This window comes from Cyanistes caeruleus, chromosome 18 (genome assembly GCF_971803275.1).
Source record: "Cyanistes caeruleus chromosome 18, bCyaCae1.hap1.1, whole genome shotgun sequence".
NCBI lineage: Eukaryota > Metazoa > Chordata > Aves > Passeriformes > Paridae > Cyanistes > Cyanistes caeruleus.
The window spans coordinates 2,876,024-2,890,947 of NC_141718.1; the positions used below are offsets into that span (position 1 = coordinate 2,876,024).

Here is a 14,924-nt window from a genome sequence, read left to right on the forward strand (position 1 = left end):
ATGGAAATAACTCATTTCTGGCATTGATCCTCCCTCCCAGCCTCCCCTTCTCCATTCTCCATGTGAGCTGCCTGTGCAAACATCCTTCTCAGCGGCAACACACCCTCCCTGCACACCTGCAGTGCACTCCCAGCATGTATTGCTGGTTCTTATTTACAGTCCCTCTGGAAACCTTCCTGTGCCCAGCACCTCTGCCAGGTGAGCCCCTTCCTGCCTCTGTCACTGTAACTTTCCTTCCAAATCCTCTGGCACTTTCTCAAGACACTTGACACTCTCACCTGTTCCAAGCCAGGCTGAATCCACTCGTCTCTACCTCGACTTCTGCTCTTTGCCACACTCCTCTGTTCTAATTTCCCCTAAATTTCAGCTTTTGTCTTCATCTCTGTTCCACTAAGAATTCCTTTTTCCTGCCTTTCTTCATTAAAGTCACTCCAGGAAACCCACTGCTCCCACCACTGTTTTGCAATATGAAGATTACCAGGCCTTGTACCTGCTGGGAAGCCAGGGAGGCTGGGGGGAGGACACCTCACTCCCATTGAGTCAGAGATGTACTTCAAAACAATTTGTATTTTCTTCAGGCCTATGCACTCTCACTGCAAAGAAAGCAATTTGGGGTAAAAGCCAACTTGGAGCGAGATTTGTGCCCTCTTGAAGGGGTGAACAACAGCGAACAATGCCACAATGGCCTTGCACAGGTTATTTAACAACCTGCTAAAATAGTCACTTCCTTCAGATCCTGCTGTTTTTTGAAACTCAAAGGATATGATGAGTAGGTGCCCTGTTTATTAACCAAGGATAAAACTGTCACTCCCAACAAAGAGGTGGCACAGAAACCTCCCCCAGCCTTCCCCTCAGGTTGGTCCTACAGCCAGATGAACATCTCAATGTTCAGATCAATGTCCCACCCCAGACTCTCCATTCCAAGGAATTCTTGCATGGTATCAAGTCACTGACTGCCAATTACAGAAGATAATTTCATACACAACTTCTGCACAGCTTTGTCAATTCAGCTGTGGACAGCAGAACCAGCCCAGTGCCATCAATTCCCCAGGATCAGGCATCCACCCCAGGTGTGCACGGAGAGGTGATAAGCAGAGGGTTACCAGAAATACTGGTACAAAGGTCTGTAAAGTGCAATATGTTTCTGTGCAAAAGGGAAGGTGTTTTATCAAAGTTTAACAGGCAGACAAAAGACACAGAAGGGACACATCTGTGGGAAGCATATGAGTAAATCCCACTAAAAATAACCAACATTTGAAAGTCTCATTACTTCATGTTTACCTCTTGTTTCAACGACTCTGACACGGAGATCCCGTCAGTTGTTGTTTGTCAGAAGGGAATACGAGGGAGAGACTATGACAGATCATAGTCACAAAGAACTGCTCAGTTAAAAAGAGAATCGAGTATCCTTACCCTTGTTCTGTCCTCAATTTCATAGATGCGAAGCTGCATGGGAACATTAAAGCTATGCAGGATATTTCCACCAAACACCAGAGAATCTACTGGAGTATAAACCGCGTGTATCCACCCTAGAGAGGGAAAGCAAAGAACTGAGAATGCCTCGTGCTACGTAGCATTATAGAGCAATTTATAATCAAATGTTAACAACCCCCTGAATCCCACTGTGCTGGGGATGAGAGGTTAAAGCAGTGAGAGGTTAAATGGGATGCTCACAGCCACACTTCAGGTCTAGTCATAGCAGAAAGGCACCTTGTGGTGTGCAGTCTTACAACCCTCTGGAAATCAGTCCTTCTATTTATTCACCCAACACTTACAGTGTTTACTGAGCACACGCAAGTTTATGACTCAACCACGTCCATGACTAAGAAGTAAATTCAGTCTGTTCCATACACTTGGTTCTCAGACTGGCACCTCCAGCATGGCTGCAAACCATGTCAGCAGTGGTGGTGGGCCAAGGGTTGAGTAACTGGACTGAGGCACACCAAACTTCCTTCACACCAGCACCAGAACACACCTTCAGACGTAAAAGATTCAAATTATGACCAGCCCTCCTTCAGAGGTGAAAGTTTCATCACCTACGATCAACTTCCTGAAGGAACTGAGAAATTGTTTTCACTTCAAACCTCAAGTTAAGGGATTTAACATTTCTGGTACTGGAGCTGATGAGACTGTTCTGACCCAATCCTGCAAGAGACTGAATTAATTTCACAGGCTCCAAAGAATCTTCTATCACAACGAAAATCCAGGCACAGCAATTCAGGCAGCCACACACCAGCTCTTCTGCCTCTGCATTGTTTGCTTGGTCTGTCAGGAGCTGAAGCTCTGGCTATGCAAGACTGTAGCCTCTGATCTCTGCAGTGAAAAAGGAATTGATCCTGCTAATGATCTGGGACCCACAGAGACCTGACACTTTTTTCCCTCTTCTTTTTTAATGAAAAGCATTACAATTTATAAACCAGCAGACAGCAAAGCAACATGGGGGGCAGTCAATTTTCTCCTGACTGTGCAGTACTTTCCATTAAAGCTGTGGCAGCTTTCCCTCACTTCCAGATCAGTGAGGGAGCAGGAAAATACCATTCAGCCTAGAGGGCTTTCCAGCCAGCAGCCACAAAAGTGCTCCTCCACAACAATTTTTCAACCATAAAGGCCTGCAAAGCTCTATCTGGGAAGTCCTTGAGCCACAGCAGATGGCAGGACTGGATCTTTCATTTAAGGGCGTGTTGGTGGGAGAGTGATAGGAAGGAAAGGAAATCAGCACTAGAATTTTCTCCCAGGAAACACAAGCCCATCACTCTGGAAGGAACCTCTGGAGGTCCGGCCCCCATGACCACCCAGAGCCAGCTGCACAGAACTGTGTCCAGATGGCTCCTTGGTATCTCCTGGGATGAAGACTCCACAGCCCCTCTGGGCAGCCTGTTCCAGGTTTCAGTCAATTTACAGGTCTGACTCCACACACTAAATGTGATGCATATAAAACAGTGGGTGGCTCATGGCTCTGGCAGCTCTCGGACTTATTCCATCTTTCCTTCTCTGGTCAGTATAATTTCAGTTACAGTGATCCACCATGTTTATTACTTCTAAATCAAGATCATCTAGAGAGGAATTTTTTTTTTTCATGTAAGGGTAGGGTGACATCTGCACACATCAACACTATAAATAATTCACAGCTGAAGTAGTTCAGCACCTCACACAAAATACATCAGTCTGTACTAAGTGCAAACTACTAGAAAAAGAAATGATCCTCATCCTAATCTTTGGGAAGGAAAACAGATCCAAGGTCAGGGAAGTTGGGGCCACTGCTCCCACTGGGTAAACAAAGATTTCTGTGGTTGGGGGAAAGAATGGAAACCATGCACTGAGGCAAATCTGGGTCCCCAGAACCAACTTATTGGCTGGGTGCTGAAACACAGGCTTGGTTTGCGTGATAATCCACCTTAATTGTCAGGTTTAGAGATGAACAAACTGAAACCTGAAAAAGTGAAATGACTTTCATAGCCCCACAATTAAGAGGTGGCAGAAAACAGCTCAGAACCAGGCAGTTACCAGCAGAACACTGAGGAGTCCTCAGCACCACTTCCCACAGCAGTTCTCTCAGCACAGGTGTCAATGTCCAGCCTTAGTGGAGCTGTTATTTTAGTGAAATTATCAACATCATTCAAAATACAATTTGTTATCAAATATTTACAACTTAATTAAAAGGAGTAACTGAGCTGATTCTTGACTTATTTGAAAGGTTAAAAGGAGATATCCCTTCATTTAATAATCAATAAAATTAAATCACATCAATGCAGTTGTTCTTTGAGTGGGTGCTTCCACTGAAACCACACAGTAGCCTTCCCCTACAAATTGTATTTCCTCAGTAAAATTGTTTCATTGCCCTTTGGGTCTCTCATCACACCTTCCCTGACTTCACAACTCTACCCCCATGCCAAGAGTTTTTGTGTTAATAACTGCTAGACTTTCTTGGTAGTAGTCCCAGTATTTTTGGGAGAAGTGCGGAAGGATCTATCACTGGCTTGAGCCAATGCTCCAACAAATGGTGCTCCAGACATGACAAACCCTCAACAGAAAGAATAATGAACACAAGTACAGTTTCAGACATCTATTCTTGCAGAGCTGGTACAGTACAAACTGAAAATCTTCTCTAAAGTATCTGAAAGAACCTCTGGTTCAGTGGAATAGGTCTTTAATTCCTTACTTGCATTTATAATCCAGGACTAAACATCTTACAAGAAATTAGTACCTTCAGCTCCCAGTTGCTGAATTAACTGACCACTAGGTCCTTCAAGATGCAAATATTTCTAATAACAAGACTGAAAATGTTAATGACACAGTTTTCAGTAGCAAAACCCTTTAATAACACAGCACTAAAATCCATCAGGATTGGGAAAACAAAAATAAACAAGAGACCAAACACCAAAACCATCGACTATAAAGTCCTGGGAAGTCAAGTTGTTACCCCTGCCAAGGCAGGGATGATTTCCAGGCACAGCTCTGAGATAGGTTGAGATGATGCCTGTGGGTACGATCCCCTCGCTGCTGAAGTGCTGAGTTGGGCACACAGCTCAGTCCTGGGGAATCCCAGATTCCCTGCAGCTCATGTGCTCCCACAGGCAGCATCCAGCTCAGCCCCTCTGCAGGACACAGCCTGTCAGAGGAGTCACCTGTGCATAAAATAGATTTTGGCCACTCAGCTGTGCAGCATTTCAGTCACACTGCATCCCAAAATAGCTGCCACTTGCCTGAGGAACGTACGTGCATAACTGAAACTGCAGAGGTGTGAGCACCAAGGGGTGGATTCCAGGGACACAGGACAGAATGGGCAAGGTTAGACAAAAAAGATGGAAAAACTGACAAGGTACAAAATCCCAGCAAGACTGGCACAGATGTTACAGAGGAAAAAAAGCCGACATGAAAATCTCTTGTTCTAATATTAACCAGACTGTGTATGGAGAAAAACTGGAGGTCAGCAGCAGAAAAGTAGAAGTAGGAGGAAAGAGAGATGAGCAGAAAACAGGAAACAGTTTCCATCAGGGTAACGTATTGTGGAAATGAGCTCTGAGAAAAGAGAAGCTTGGATGGCACATTCAATCCATTCCCACAGCTTAGCTACAGCACGACTCAGAAATAAACTGAGGAGGAAGAATGTTCATTGTGACCATTTGCAAACAAAAACACCCATCTTGTCAGCTCCCCAACTACCACGGTTTTTAAAGGGGAACACAAACCTCCAGAATAGGAGGTGCTGCACATATGGATAAGAAAAAAGGACAGCCAAAGGATTTGCTTTAATGTCATCCACCACACCCTTGCCTCATCTTCACCTGTGCTGTTATATTTTGCTGGATGAACTGAAGGTCTGTTGACATTTTAGATCATGTCACCTGTGCTGAACAGCCTGGCATGTCTGTTTCTGTGTGTCTGACTTCCAGCTCTCTCAACACAAACTTGCCACTGCCTCCAATCCCAACACCTCTGGAGTGAGTTCATCAGTTCTCTCCTCAGTGACTGCTTTGAGCTGCTCACACAAACCCTGCAACTGCTGCACAACCCTCTGCCTTTCATGGCTTTGTGCAAGACAGGAGATAACCTCTCACCTCTTGGTAATTGTCTCAAAACCAGAAAAAAATGCCAAAAATTTAATTCCATCCTTAATGTTAAAAAACCCCACTGGAATAATATCAGAACAACTGGAATAAGGACTGAGAGTCAAAGGTCAGCGGAACAAGAAATTGTTAATTTTTGTCTGAAAGCCACGAACAAAAGCACCTGCTAAATATTACCTAAAGCTACAATTAAATCCTACAGATGAGAGGAGGACATTGACTGTGTGGCTTTGAGGACCAGTGATGAACTAGGAAGATTCTTCCCCGTGGGTGAAGCCACTGCCCAGTCCTGCCCACCACAGGCTCAGCCACATGGGATAAATGGATTTGGGAGTACAGACACTGCACAGTCACTGCTCACAGCCCTCATGTCAAGCCTCAATAAGAAGTCCTTCCACTTATGGTTTTTCTGAAGTTGATGGTTTTTATTTCAGCTCCTGGCGATCAATAAGTGCTTTTTCCTTCCCAAAACAATCCTAGTGTATGAAGCCAAGCCAACAGTGAGCAGGAATTCTATTCAGGAGACTCAGAAATGCTCTCAGCTGATTCACAGTTATGAATTATTCCACCACTCCTAAGATACACTCGAATATTTAGATGTTATCATCTCTAGTAAATCAAGAAGGTAAAATTAACAGTAACAAACATTTTTTCTGAACAGTTAAAAGAAAGATATGATCTCATTATCTTTTGAATTTTATAAAACAAGTATTATTAAACATTGCAAACTTGTTGGAAGGTTTCAGTGGGCTGCAAATTCCTACTCAAGGATGCAATCATCCATCTGAGAATAATGAAAAAGAATATTAACTTACAAAGCTATGGGGCAAACAGCCTACAAGCTCCAAGCCAAAAGCATGGTGCATCTGTTTCCATTAGTAACTAAACTGATATTTTGCCTTGTGATATAGAAGTCGCCACAGATTTTCCTGCAATTCTACAGCAACTTCGTGTGGAAAAGATGAAATACATATGTCTCAAAAATAAAAAGTGACTAAAGAGAAAACCCGAGAGTGGGCACTGCTAGCAAATCTCAAAAGAATGACTGCATCATAACAGTGCCCACAACCAAATCTATTAAAGAAAGATCATGTTTACATTTTTAAAGTTAAAAATTTACTAATTCTGCCCCAGTATTACAAGTAATACAGCAACTCTCAATCTTAAATTGTTTTTAAGAACGAGGCAGAGCTTGGCATTAGGTACAGAACCAAAAATCCAACATCCTGCTGTCACCTTCCATCTGAAAGCAGACACTCAAGGCAAAAAGCCTCTCCTCTTTGATCCTCTCCACCAATATTCTTCATGTGGTCCCTGAGGTTCCAGGCATAGAGATTCCATTAATGTCAGTGGAAGCTCACAGAATGGGAAAAGCTAAACAGCAACCAAAAATAGCCAGGCAGCTCTGCAGCCCTAACACAACACCCTGCAAAAAAAATGTACCAGCCAGATTTTAATAGCCTGTCATTCTCCCTGCTGTAAGGGCTACGTGCCACCTTCTGGCCCCATCACACAATAATCCATCAAACTCTCACTGGCACAGCAGAGGTGACCCAGGACCACACACTCCTAATAGGCAAAATCCCACTGATAACCACTGAGACAGCATCTGAAACACTTTGAATCCCTGCAAATAGCTGCCTGCAGTCCACACAGAGCATCTCTTTCTGTCCACTCTCCTTCCCAAAAACATTCATCTGAGAAAGGTCATTATTTCTGCTTTTGACTGGAGACAAGAACTCTGGAGGACTCTCAGGTTACCACAATAATTAAGAGAGACTTTAACAGCATGTTTCCATGCCAAAGGCCCTGAAATGCAGTACAGAGAACATAAGAAAAATAAAGTAAAACAAACAGCTTACTCCTCATGGAACACTGCCAGCTCCCAGGTGAAACACAACTGTTACAAAATTGCATGCAGCAACATGAGAAGTTTGAAGAAGAACCAGAAAGGAACATCATCCAGTTGATAGCAGGTTACCATGTCTGGATTTTGATTGAAGGAATGTTGAATAAATTAGCACTGCAGAAGTATTCTGTGGTATGTAATGGCAGCCCAACTTCTCACCTCATGGACTCACATGAAAGCTATAGATTTGAAAAGCCTATGGTAAGATCAGAAGACCCAACCCAAGCCCACAGCTGCTCATGAGCCCCCTGCCTCTGACCAGTGACAGAAGCTCAGAAAAAGGCTGTAAGAAAGAGAGGATGACAGAGCAATCCTTGGCAGCATCAGCCATCTCCTCCCAAAGGAACCAAAACCAGGATATTTGCAAATTTTCTGAGACCAATCACTGCAAACCCTGGAAGCAACTTGTATCCACAACAAGTGTGGCAATGACGTGGGAGGTCAGCAAAATTGGTCTTCACAATAACAGAAGAAAATCCAAATTTATCCATATTCTGGCAGAAACATCGGTGACAATCCAGAACTGGCTGGAGTTCACCTTTTCAAGACACTGATTGCTCTCTGACTTCACAAGATTAACAGGAAGAACACTGCAAGACACATTTTCCACAAGATACCACAAGCTGACTGCTATTGTATGCACCAATTTTACATGTGCAAACTCCCCTGAAGTACAAGTGTCTGCACCAGACATATACACACTTGAATGAAAGAAAAGGTCATTTTTTGAAAGAGAGGCCTGCCAAAAAACTGAGAGAAAAGCAAATACGTTTAACTTATTTCAAATTATGGCAAAAATCTTGCTTGTAGAGGACAGCAAGCAGGAGAAGAAAGACAACATCTATGTCAGAGGTCCACCACTCAACCAAAATTACATATTCAGCAAGGCTACGACTTAAAAGAGCAAGTGGATTGAAAAAAAAGATTAATTTTTGTGTATGCTTAGTTTTGAGATTGCAACAGTGATGTTTAGGAGAACATGAGAGGAACTAATGTGGTGTCCAGAGACTAAGAGAGAGGGAAATCAATGAATGCACTTGAGAAAACAAGTGCAAGGAGAGAAGCAAAAGACAGTTTAGAGAGAATAAAGACTGGAGTGAAGGGTGAAGGGCAAGAGAAGGCGAGAGAAAGGTTCCAGTGAAGTTATGCAGTGATGTAAAAGGAGAAAATATTTATAAAGGGAGAAGCACTGAAGATACAAAACCTGGTTAACTGGCATTAACTTAGGGAGTGGTATTTCAAAAGGGCTGTAGAGGAACATGAACTCTGCTACATGATGTAACAGTGCAGTTGGCCTGTAGAAGCCAAAAATACGCATCCACAGAAATCCTGAGCTGCAGAAATCTGAGGGATGCTGCCCAAACACTGATTCTGTGTGTCCCAGCACAGTGATGGGAGAAACCTTAATTACTACTCCATAGCACCACCACAGCAGACTCCAAACACTTCACACATCCCCCCTGAAGAGTTGTCACATGGTGCAGAAGAAAACTACAGCAATAAAATAGCACTGGACAAGCTCTAGATTTGACTGTGACTGGTAACATTTTGTTGTTTACCTACTGAAACAATAACTGAGCACTGAAATTATGCTTTTTCTCTGGATCATCACAGTTTCCAATTGAAGGACACTTTATAAAGAATTTCCCTTTTATTTGGCATGTGAGTCAGATAGGCAGCATCCCCTGTCCACTCTCCCAGACTGAGATGTGTTACCTTAACCAGATTTCATCTGTGGTGAATGTTTACCATATGAAAACTTTACATATTAAACTCTGTCCATGGTAATATACACAGTGTAAATATCCTGGGGCCACAGCACTTTTCCTGGATAAGGAAAAGTTTGCTCCCATCCTAGAAAAACAACAGTTTTGAGTTCTACAGAAAAAAGTTTTAAAAATCATTCCCTGACACTGGTAGTTCCTCCCCTCTTGAAGCTTCAGTTGGTCAAACATCTTGAATCTACTCTGGCTATAAACCTCCATGGAAACACCAGGGTACAGCTGGGCTCCTACAAGAGTATCCCTCAGATTCCCAGTTTACTCTCCCCCTCCTGAAATTTAGGAGGAACTCCTAAAAAGCTGAAAAATGCACCTTGGCCCATAACAACTCACTTTGCTGGCAATATTGGACTCAATTCCTCCTTGATACCACAGCTGGGATCACACTCTCAGTGCTCTGCAGGGCATACAACCACCAGTAAAAATCTACTGGCTTAAACTTAATCCTGAAAGGATGATGGCAGTGATGCAGAGGAAAATACCCTGAGGCCCTGGTGAGCACTATAATTATGCCTTCCCTAAGAATGATCCCCATTCTTGTCCAAGTGGTTTGTACTTTCGGGGATTTACTGGATCTACTGCTGATCCCAGATTCTCAGACAAACCTTCCATTTCTCAGCAGTCTGTGATTTCACTGCCTCACTTTTCTTCTTACAGTCTTCTCCACCTACTTCACTCTCACAGTGCTATGGTAGAACTGCATTTCTCCCAAAAATTACTTGAAAGCAGGAGCAGAGCAGGGTATTTTATGTGAAAGGTCCCTTGCTGAAATCCCCATTCACAGCCCAGCTGAGCACTAATTCCTCTACACTTTCTGTGACCAAACCTGTAATTAGAAGGTATTTCCTCATGGATGAGTTGAAGCTGGTCAAGGGTTTATCAGGCTCAATTGAAAATACAGGACACGCTGGTTTTACAGACACCCATAAACAGAATCTAAACACTAAGAACACTTCTAAAGCACATAAAAACCACTTTCAAACATTAACTAACATGATATGTGCACAAACCAGAGCAAAGAGGTCACAGGAATTGACCTGTTTTACACAGCTGTGCTCAATTCACTGACCTGGAACAGCCTTTAATTAGGCATTTCCATACTCTTAAAACAAAGGCAGAAATAATGCCCTTTCACACAAATAAGAGATTTGCAAATAAGTTTCCTAAACAAAATACAGCAGAGCAAAAACTCTTGAATCTATGAGGTGCTTACAGAGAAATTATTCATAAATGCCTTTCAAATCTGGCATGGAGCCTAAAATGTCTGAGGTATTGGCATTTCTGTACTTGGGGCTTTCCTAAGAAAACAGAAACTACAGTCAAAAACCCATTTGGAATCACTTTGTGTCAGCCACCATGTTACAGCTGTGTCCTGTCCAAGCTCCCACAACCTGCAATGTTCCAGCTGCTGAACATGACTAAACTGACATACAGAAAGTCTTACTTGTAGGAGGCTTTTCACAGGAGGATGGAGATAAATAGAAGATGCAGTAATGGGATCTAAGCAAACAGCACAGCCACACTCAAACACCCAGTTCAAACACTAACAGCACATTCTGACCTGTTTCAAGGCAAGATCTAATTCCTTTAACAGATTAACTCCTCCACCCTCAAAGCCATTTTGCCTCTCATCTCCCAGGTTGATTCTTAACAAATACTTAGAAAGGTGCACATTTGTGGCCTTAACTGATCCTAACACTCCTCAGATGACAAGAACATTGTTCCTGTCTCTGCATGACCTGCATTCTCTCTGTCTCAAGGGTTAAAAAATAAAAATCTGATCTCCACAGAGTAATTAATTCCAGAGCTGAAAAACTACCAGCCTGCCTTTCTGTCATATAGAAGGTCTACCTATATTTATTTCCCTGGTAAGATCCAACAGACAGAGGCAATGTGTTAAATTATTATAAACTTACGGTCCCATAACAGTCATGGAAAGCAAAGTCTGATATCATCTTAAATAAGGGCTGTTACACATTCCACCATCCTTAATCCAATTTAGGCAGGAGCAGAAAGGGCTGAAGCATCAGCCTTCAAAGCAGCAACTATTTGGTGGCTTTGCAAGATGAGCCTGGATCATGCAACACAGCTACTGAGGTGGGCAGCAGTATAAAATTGAGTGTGGCTGGGCTGCTGGAAGATGTCCAGATTCAGCACCATCTCTGAAATTCTGAAGAGTTATAACAATGAAGCTGTCTCCCCAAGAAGCAACCTGAGGCAGCACAGCACCCACTCTCCCATGGACTGGAATCTCTCTTGAGATCCACCAGGGAGCCAAGACCCACCTCTGGCTACAGATAGAGGCAAAGAAGCAAGTTACTGAACTGCAGGTGAAACCTGCCAGAAGAGATCACAAAAAGAGAAAACTGTCTTTCCCAGAAAGCTAACAGCAGCAGTCAGTACAGCTCTGATGAGAAGTGGTGAACTGACAGCTCCAGAGGCCCAGCTCCTCTCTCCTTTCTCCCAGTACACACACGTGATCACTGCACACACTTCCTTACAGTACATTTTCCATTGGTCTTAATTTCTGGAAAATTAAGCACATTTAGTCCCTGGCCTTTCTTCTGCCACAGCAAATAAAGAAGTCAGTATGGGATTTAGGTGTGAAGAATTATTTTACAGAGAACTGTTAGTAAAACACATTCCCAGTCATTCCAGAAGGTTAGTTAACAGGAATACCTGAAGGAATGAAGAACGTGTAGCCTTGTTTCAGCTCAATTCTTTGGCACCGTTCCACCCTGTCTCCCAGAAAGATATCACTCTGCTTTCCTGAGAGAACCCATTCTTCATAAAGTTCTAGATTCTGCAGAGTAGGTGGAATCAGCCAGAAGATCTAAAAACAAAATAAAGATTTAACTATTACCAACAGACAACAAAAAAACCCAAACAGCTGAGAGACTCCACCAGGCTACCATGTGCTAGGCATATGAGCTGCTTTCTGCATGAAGCACTTGTTTTCCAGGTGCTGTACACAGAGGCACACACAGACAGCAGCAGCAATTAGCCCACGTGCTGGAAGTGGCTGGGTAACTGTCACTTGTCATCTCTCTTCCAGAAATATCTTACTCAGAAGCTGCCTGTGGTTTACCTGCAGCTCAGAACAGCGTGTTGGTACAGTGGAGCTGTGCTGAGCTGCTGAGAGGAATGGGATCTGTAACACTGACTGACTTCTGTTCCCACCATACACTGTCCACACTACAGCTGGGATAAACATCCTAGACCAGGAAAGATGGCAATACAGCTGTACATGCTGTGTATTTTAAGGCTTCTGTATTCTTTAATGTTTCACTTATTGTGCTGTACACAGCAAAGGAATGTGGGATCTCTAAAAGGAACAGAAGCTTTAGCTACAGGAGACTTGTGAGGGCACTCTGACCCAACAAGGGTACACACAGTCACATCTCACTGCAAGACACTTCTGGACCACACAGCAACAGTGAGCCTAAAAGCACCACCACCAGCAAATAACACATTTGGTATTTCAAATAAATCACTTGTTTGTTTCATAACGTGAGTGGTGTCCTTCTAGTTCAGCAAGCTCTGTGTATATCAACGAAGCTGCTGAAGCAGTCTGACCACTGCCTGATCCCCTCAAGGAAAAAAAAAATATAGAGAAAGAAAAGAAAAGAAAAGAAAAGAAAAGAAAAGAAAAGAAAAGAAAAGAAAAGAAAAGAAAAGAAAAGAAAAGAAAAGAAAAGAAAAGAAAAGAAAAGAAAAGAAAAGAAAAGAAAAGAAAAGAAAAGAAAAGAAAAGAAAAGAAAAGAAAAGAAAAGAAAAGAAAAGAAAAGAAAAGAAAAGAAAAGAAAAGAAAAGAAAAGAAAAGAAAAGAAAAGAAAAGAAAAGAAGAAAAGGAGCCCTCCCCTCTGTAAGAAGCCCAGAGAAATAAAAACAAATATCAGAAAAGGTTCACCTACCTTCCCCCCACGGAAAACGTGATACCACACTGAAGTGCCACCAAAATCAATATGAAAATCAGTGAAGCATCCTTTCACACTCATCAAACAGTACCTGCAAGCAGAGTGAAGGACAAAAAGGAATCAGTCTGAAACAGTATTTTTCACATCTTAATTTGCAGAGGTTAACTGCCTGTGCAATGCTGCTTCCACCAATTAAGTTTCTGCATTTACAGTACAGGAATTTGTCTCATGGAGGTAACAAGGTTTCTGCTGAAAAATGTGTATCTCCATGTCTGAGTTTGCTGTTCATACAAGAGGAATTAAAGCTTTCAGAGTTAGGGAATAGAAAAACATTAAAAGTTAGACTGTTTAGAAATATTTCTTATGTCACTGCCAGTCCCTGGGGTGATCTGTTTAATGCTCTCCTTCATTGCTTCAGAGACACAACCTTCACCAAAAGTTGTACACAAATTGCTTCAAAGTTTTGAAAAATCTAATTTGCTTATAAATCCTCCTAAATGTTCTTTACCTACTTGCCACTCATTCCATTTTTGCAAAGATTAGGGGACAGAAACCTCATTTGGCAAACTAACTCCTTTTTGTTCACATTTCTAGGCATTCTGCATCAAAACACATAAAGGACCCAGCTGGCAGCCACACTAAGTATCAAATCCACTATTTTTTACGCCGTCTTGATACAGGATTTGAGCAGTTTAAAGTCTGCATTGCTGGAAAAGACACAAGAGCTGTGGTCTGGCTGCAGGAATCTCCAGCCTGCAGCCACCATCTGTAACTAATGGCCGAATCACAGCCGCCCTCCTCACTGTAGGCACCTTTGCAAACGCAGGAAACACACACCACTTAACCCACTAACCTCTTTTCCTTGTTCCGGTCTCCGATTCATGGCTTTTTTTTTTTTTTTGCTTTTTTTTTTTTTTTTTGGTTTGGTTTGGTTTGGTTTTTAAGGGGAGTTATGGAAACACTACCGGAAGGGGATTTGGTTTTTTTTTTTAAAAAAAAAAAAAATTAAAAAAAAAAAGAAAAAGGAAAGGGAAAAAAAAAAAAAAAAAAGGTTTGATTTAAGTGTGTCTTTTTCTGCTCACATTCAGGTAGGAGAAGCTCAGCAGTATGCAGCCGGCGTGCAGAAGTCCCTGTAGATGATAGGCTGGGAAGGACCTTACCATGTGTCTGCAGAAGGCTGGCAAATCAGAGCCACTCTGGGTCCATAAGAGCCGCTGCCTAGCAACCACATCCCGAGCCGGAGTTGACAGAATGATACGCAATGCTGTCATGAAGACAGTCAATTTGTGGGCTTCAAAAAAGGTCCTGCGCCTTCATCTCACAATTAAAACCTCTCCTTGTGCAATTACACGTCTCTCCTCTTGCCCACTCTGGATTTTTTTTAATTTTTTTTTTAATCCTTCAGAAGCAGGAAGAAGCTTTTGCTGCCCCTGGGGTATTTCAGATGCTTCAAAAATCACAGCTAGCCAAGAAGCTGTCTACACTCTCAATATGCTCCATTTCAAAATATGAGTCCTTCCCTCCCAAACACTTTTTTTTTTTTAATTTCTCCTTTTATGTTTTCTCTACCAAGATGTTGTTGATTACAAGTCAGATAGAATTTAAAAACAATAAAAGAAGCCCAGAAAGGAAGTTGCCTTTCTTCCAGCCAAACTGCAAAAAGTCACAGATTGAATAATTATTGCTCATTAGGAAAAAAAAAATCAGCATGGAAATTCTCAGCTTGTAAGCAGTGATGACTGAGTATTAA

General features: G+C 42.4%; 1 protein-coding gene across 7 annotated transcripts in view; it reads right to left on the reverse strand.

Moving 5' to 3' along the window:
• The window catches only part of KDM2B (lysine demethylase 2B), a 106,962-nt gene that overhangs the window by 58,448 nt on the left and 33,590 nt on the right, over positions 1-14,924 (reverse strand). For all 7 annotated transcript variants that reach the window (XM_086855359.1, XM_086855360.1, XM_086855358.1 and 4 more), the window contains 3 exons: positions 13,172-13,265; positions 11,937-12,090; positions 1,414-1,529 (listed from right to left, as the gene is read on the reverse strand). In XM_086855359.1, the coding sequence (XP_086711485.1) occupies positions 1,414-1,529; positions 11,937-12,090; positions 13,172-13,255 (354 nt within the window). In that variant the 5' untranslated portion in view covers positions 13,256-13,265. The remainder of the gene's footprint in view (positions 1-1,413; positions 1,530-11,936; positions 12,091-13,171; positions 13,266-14,924) is intronic.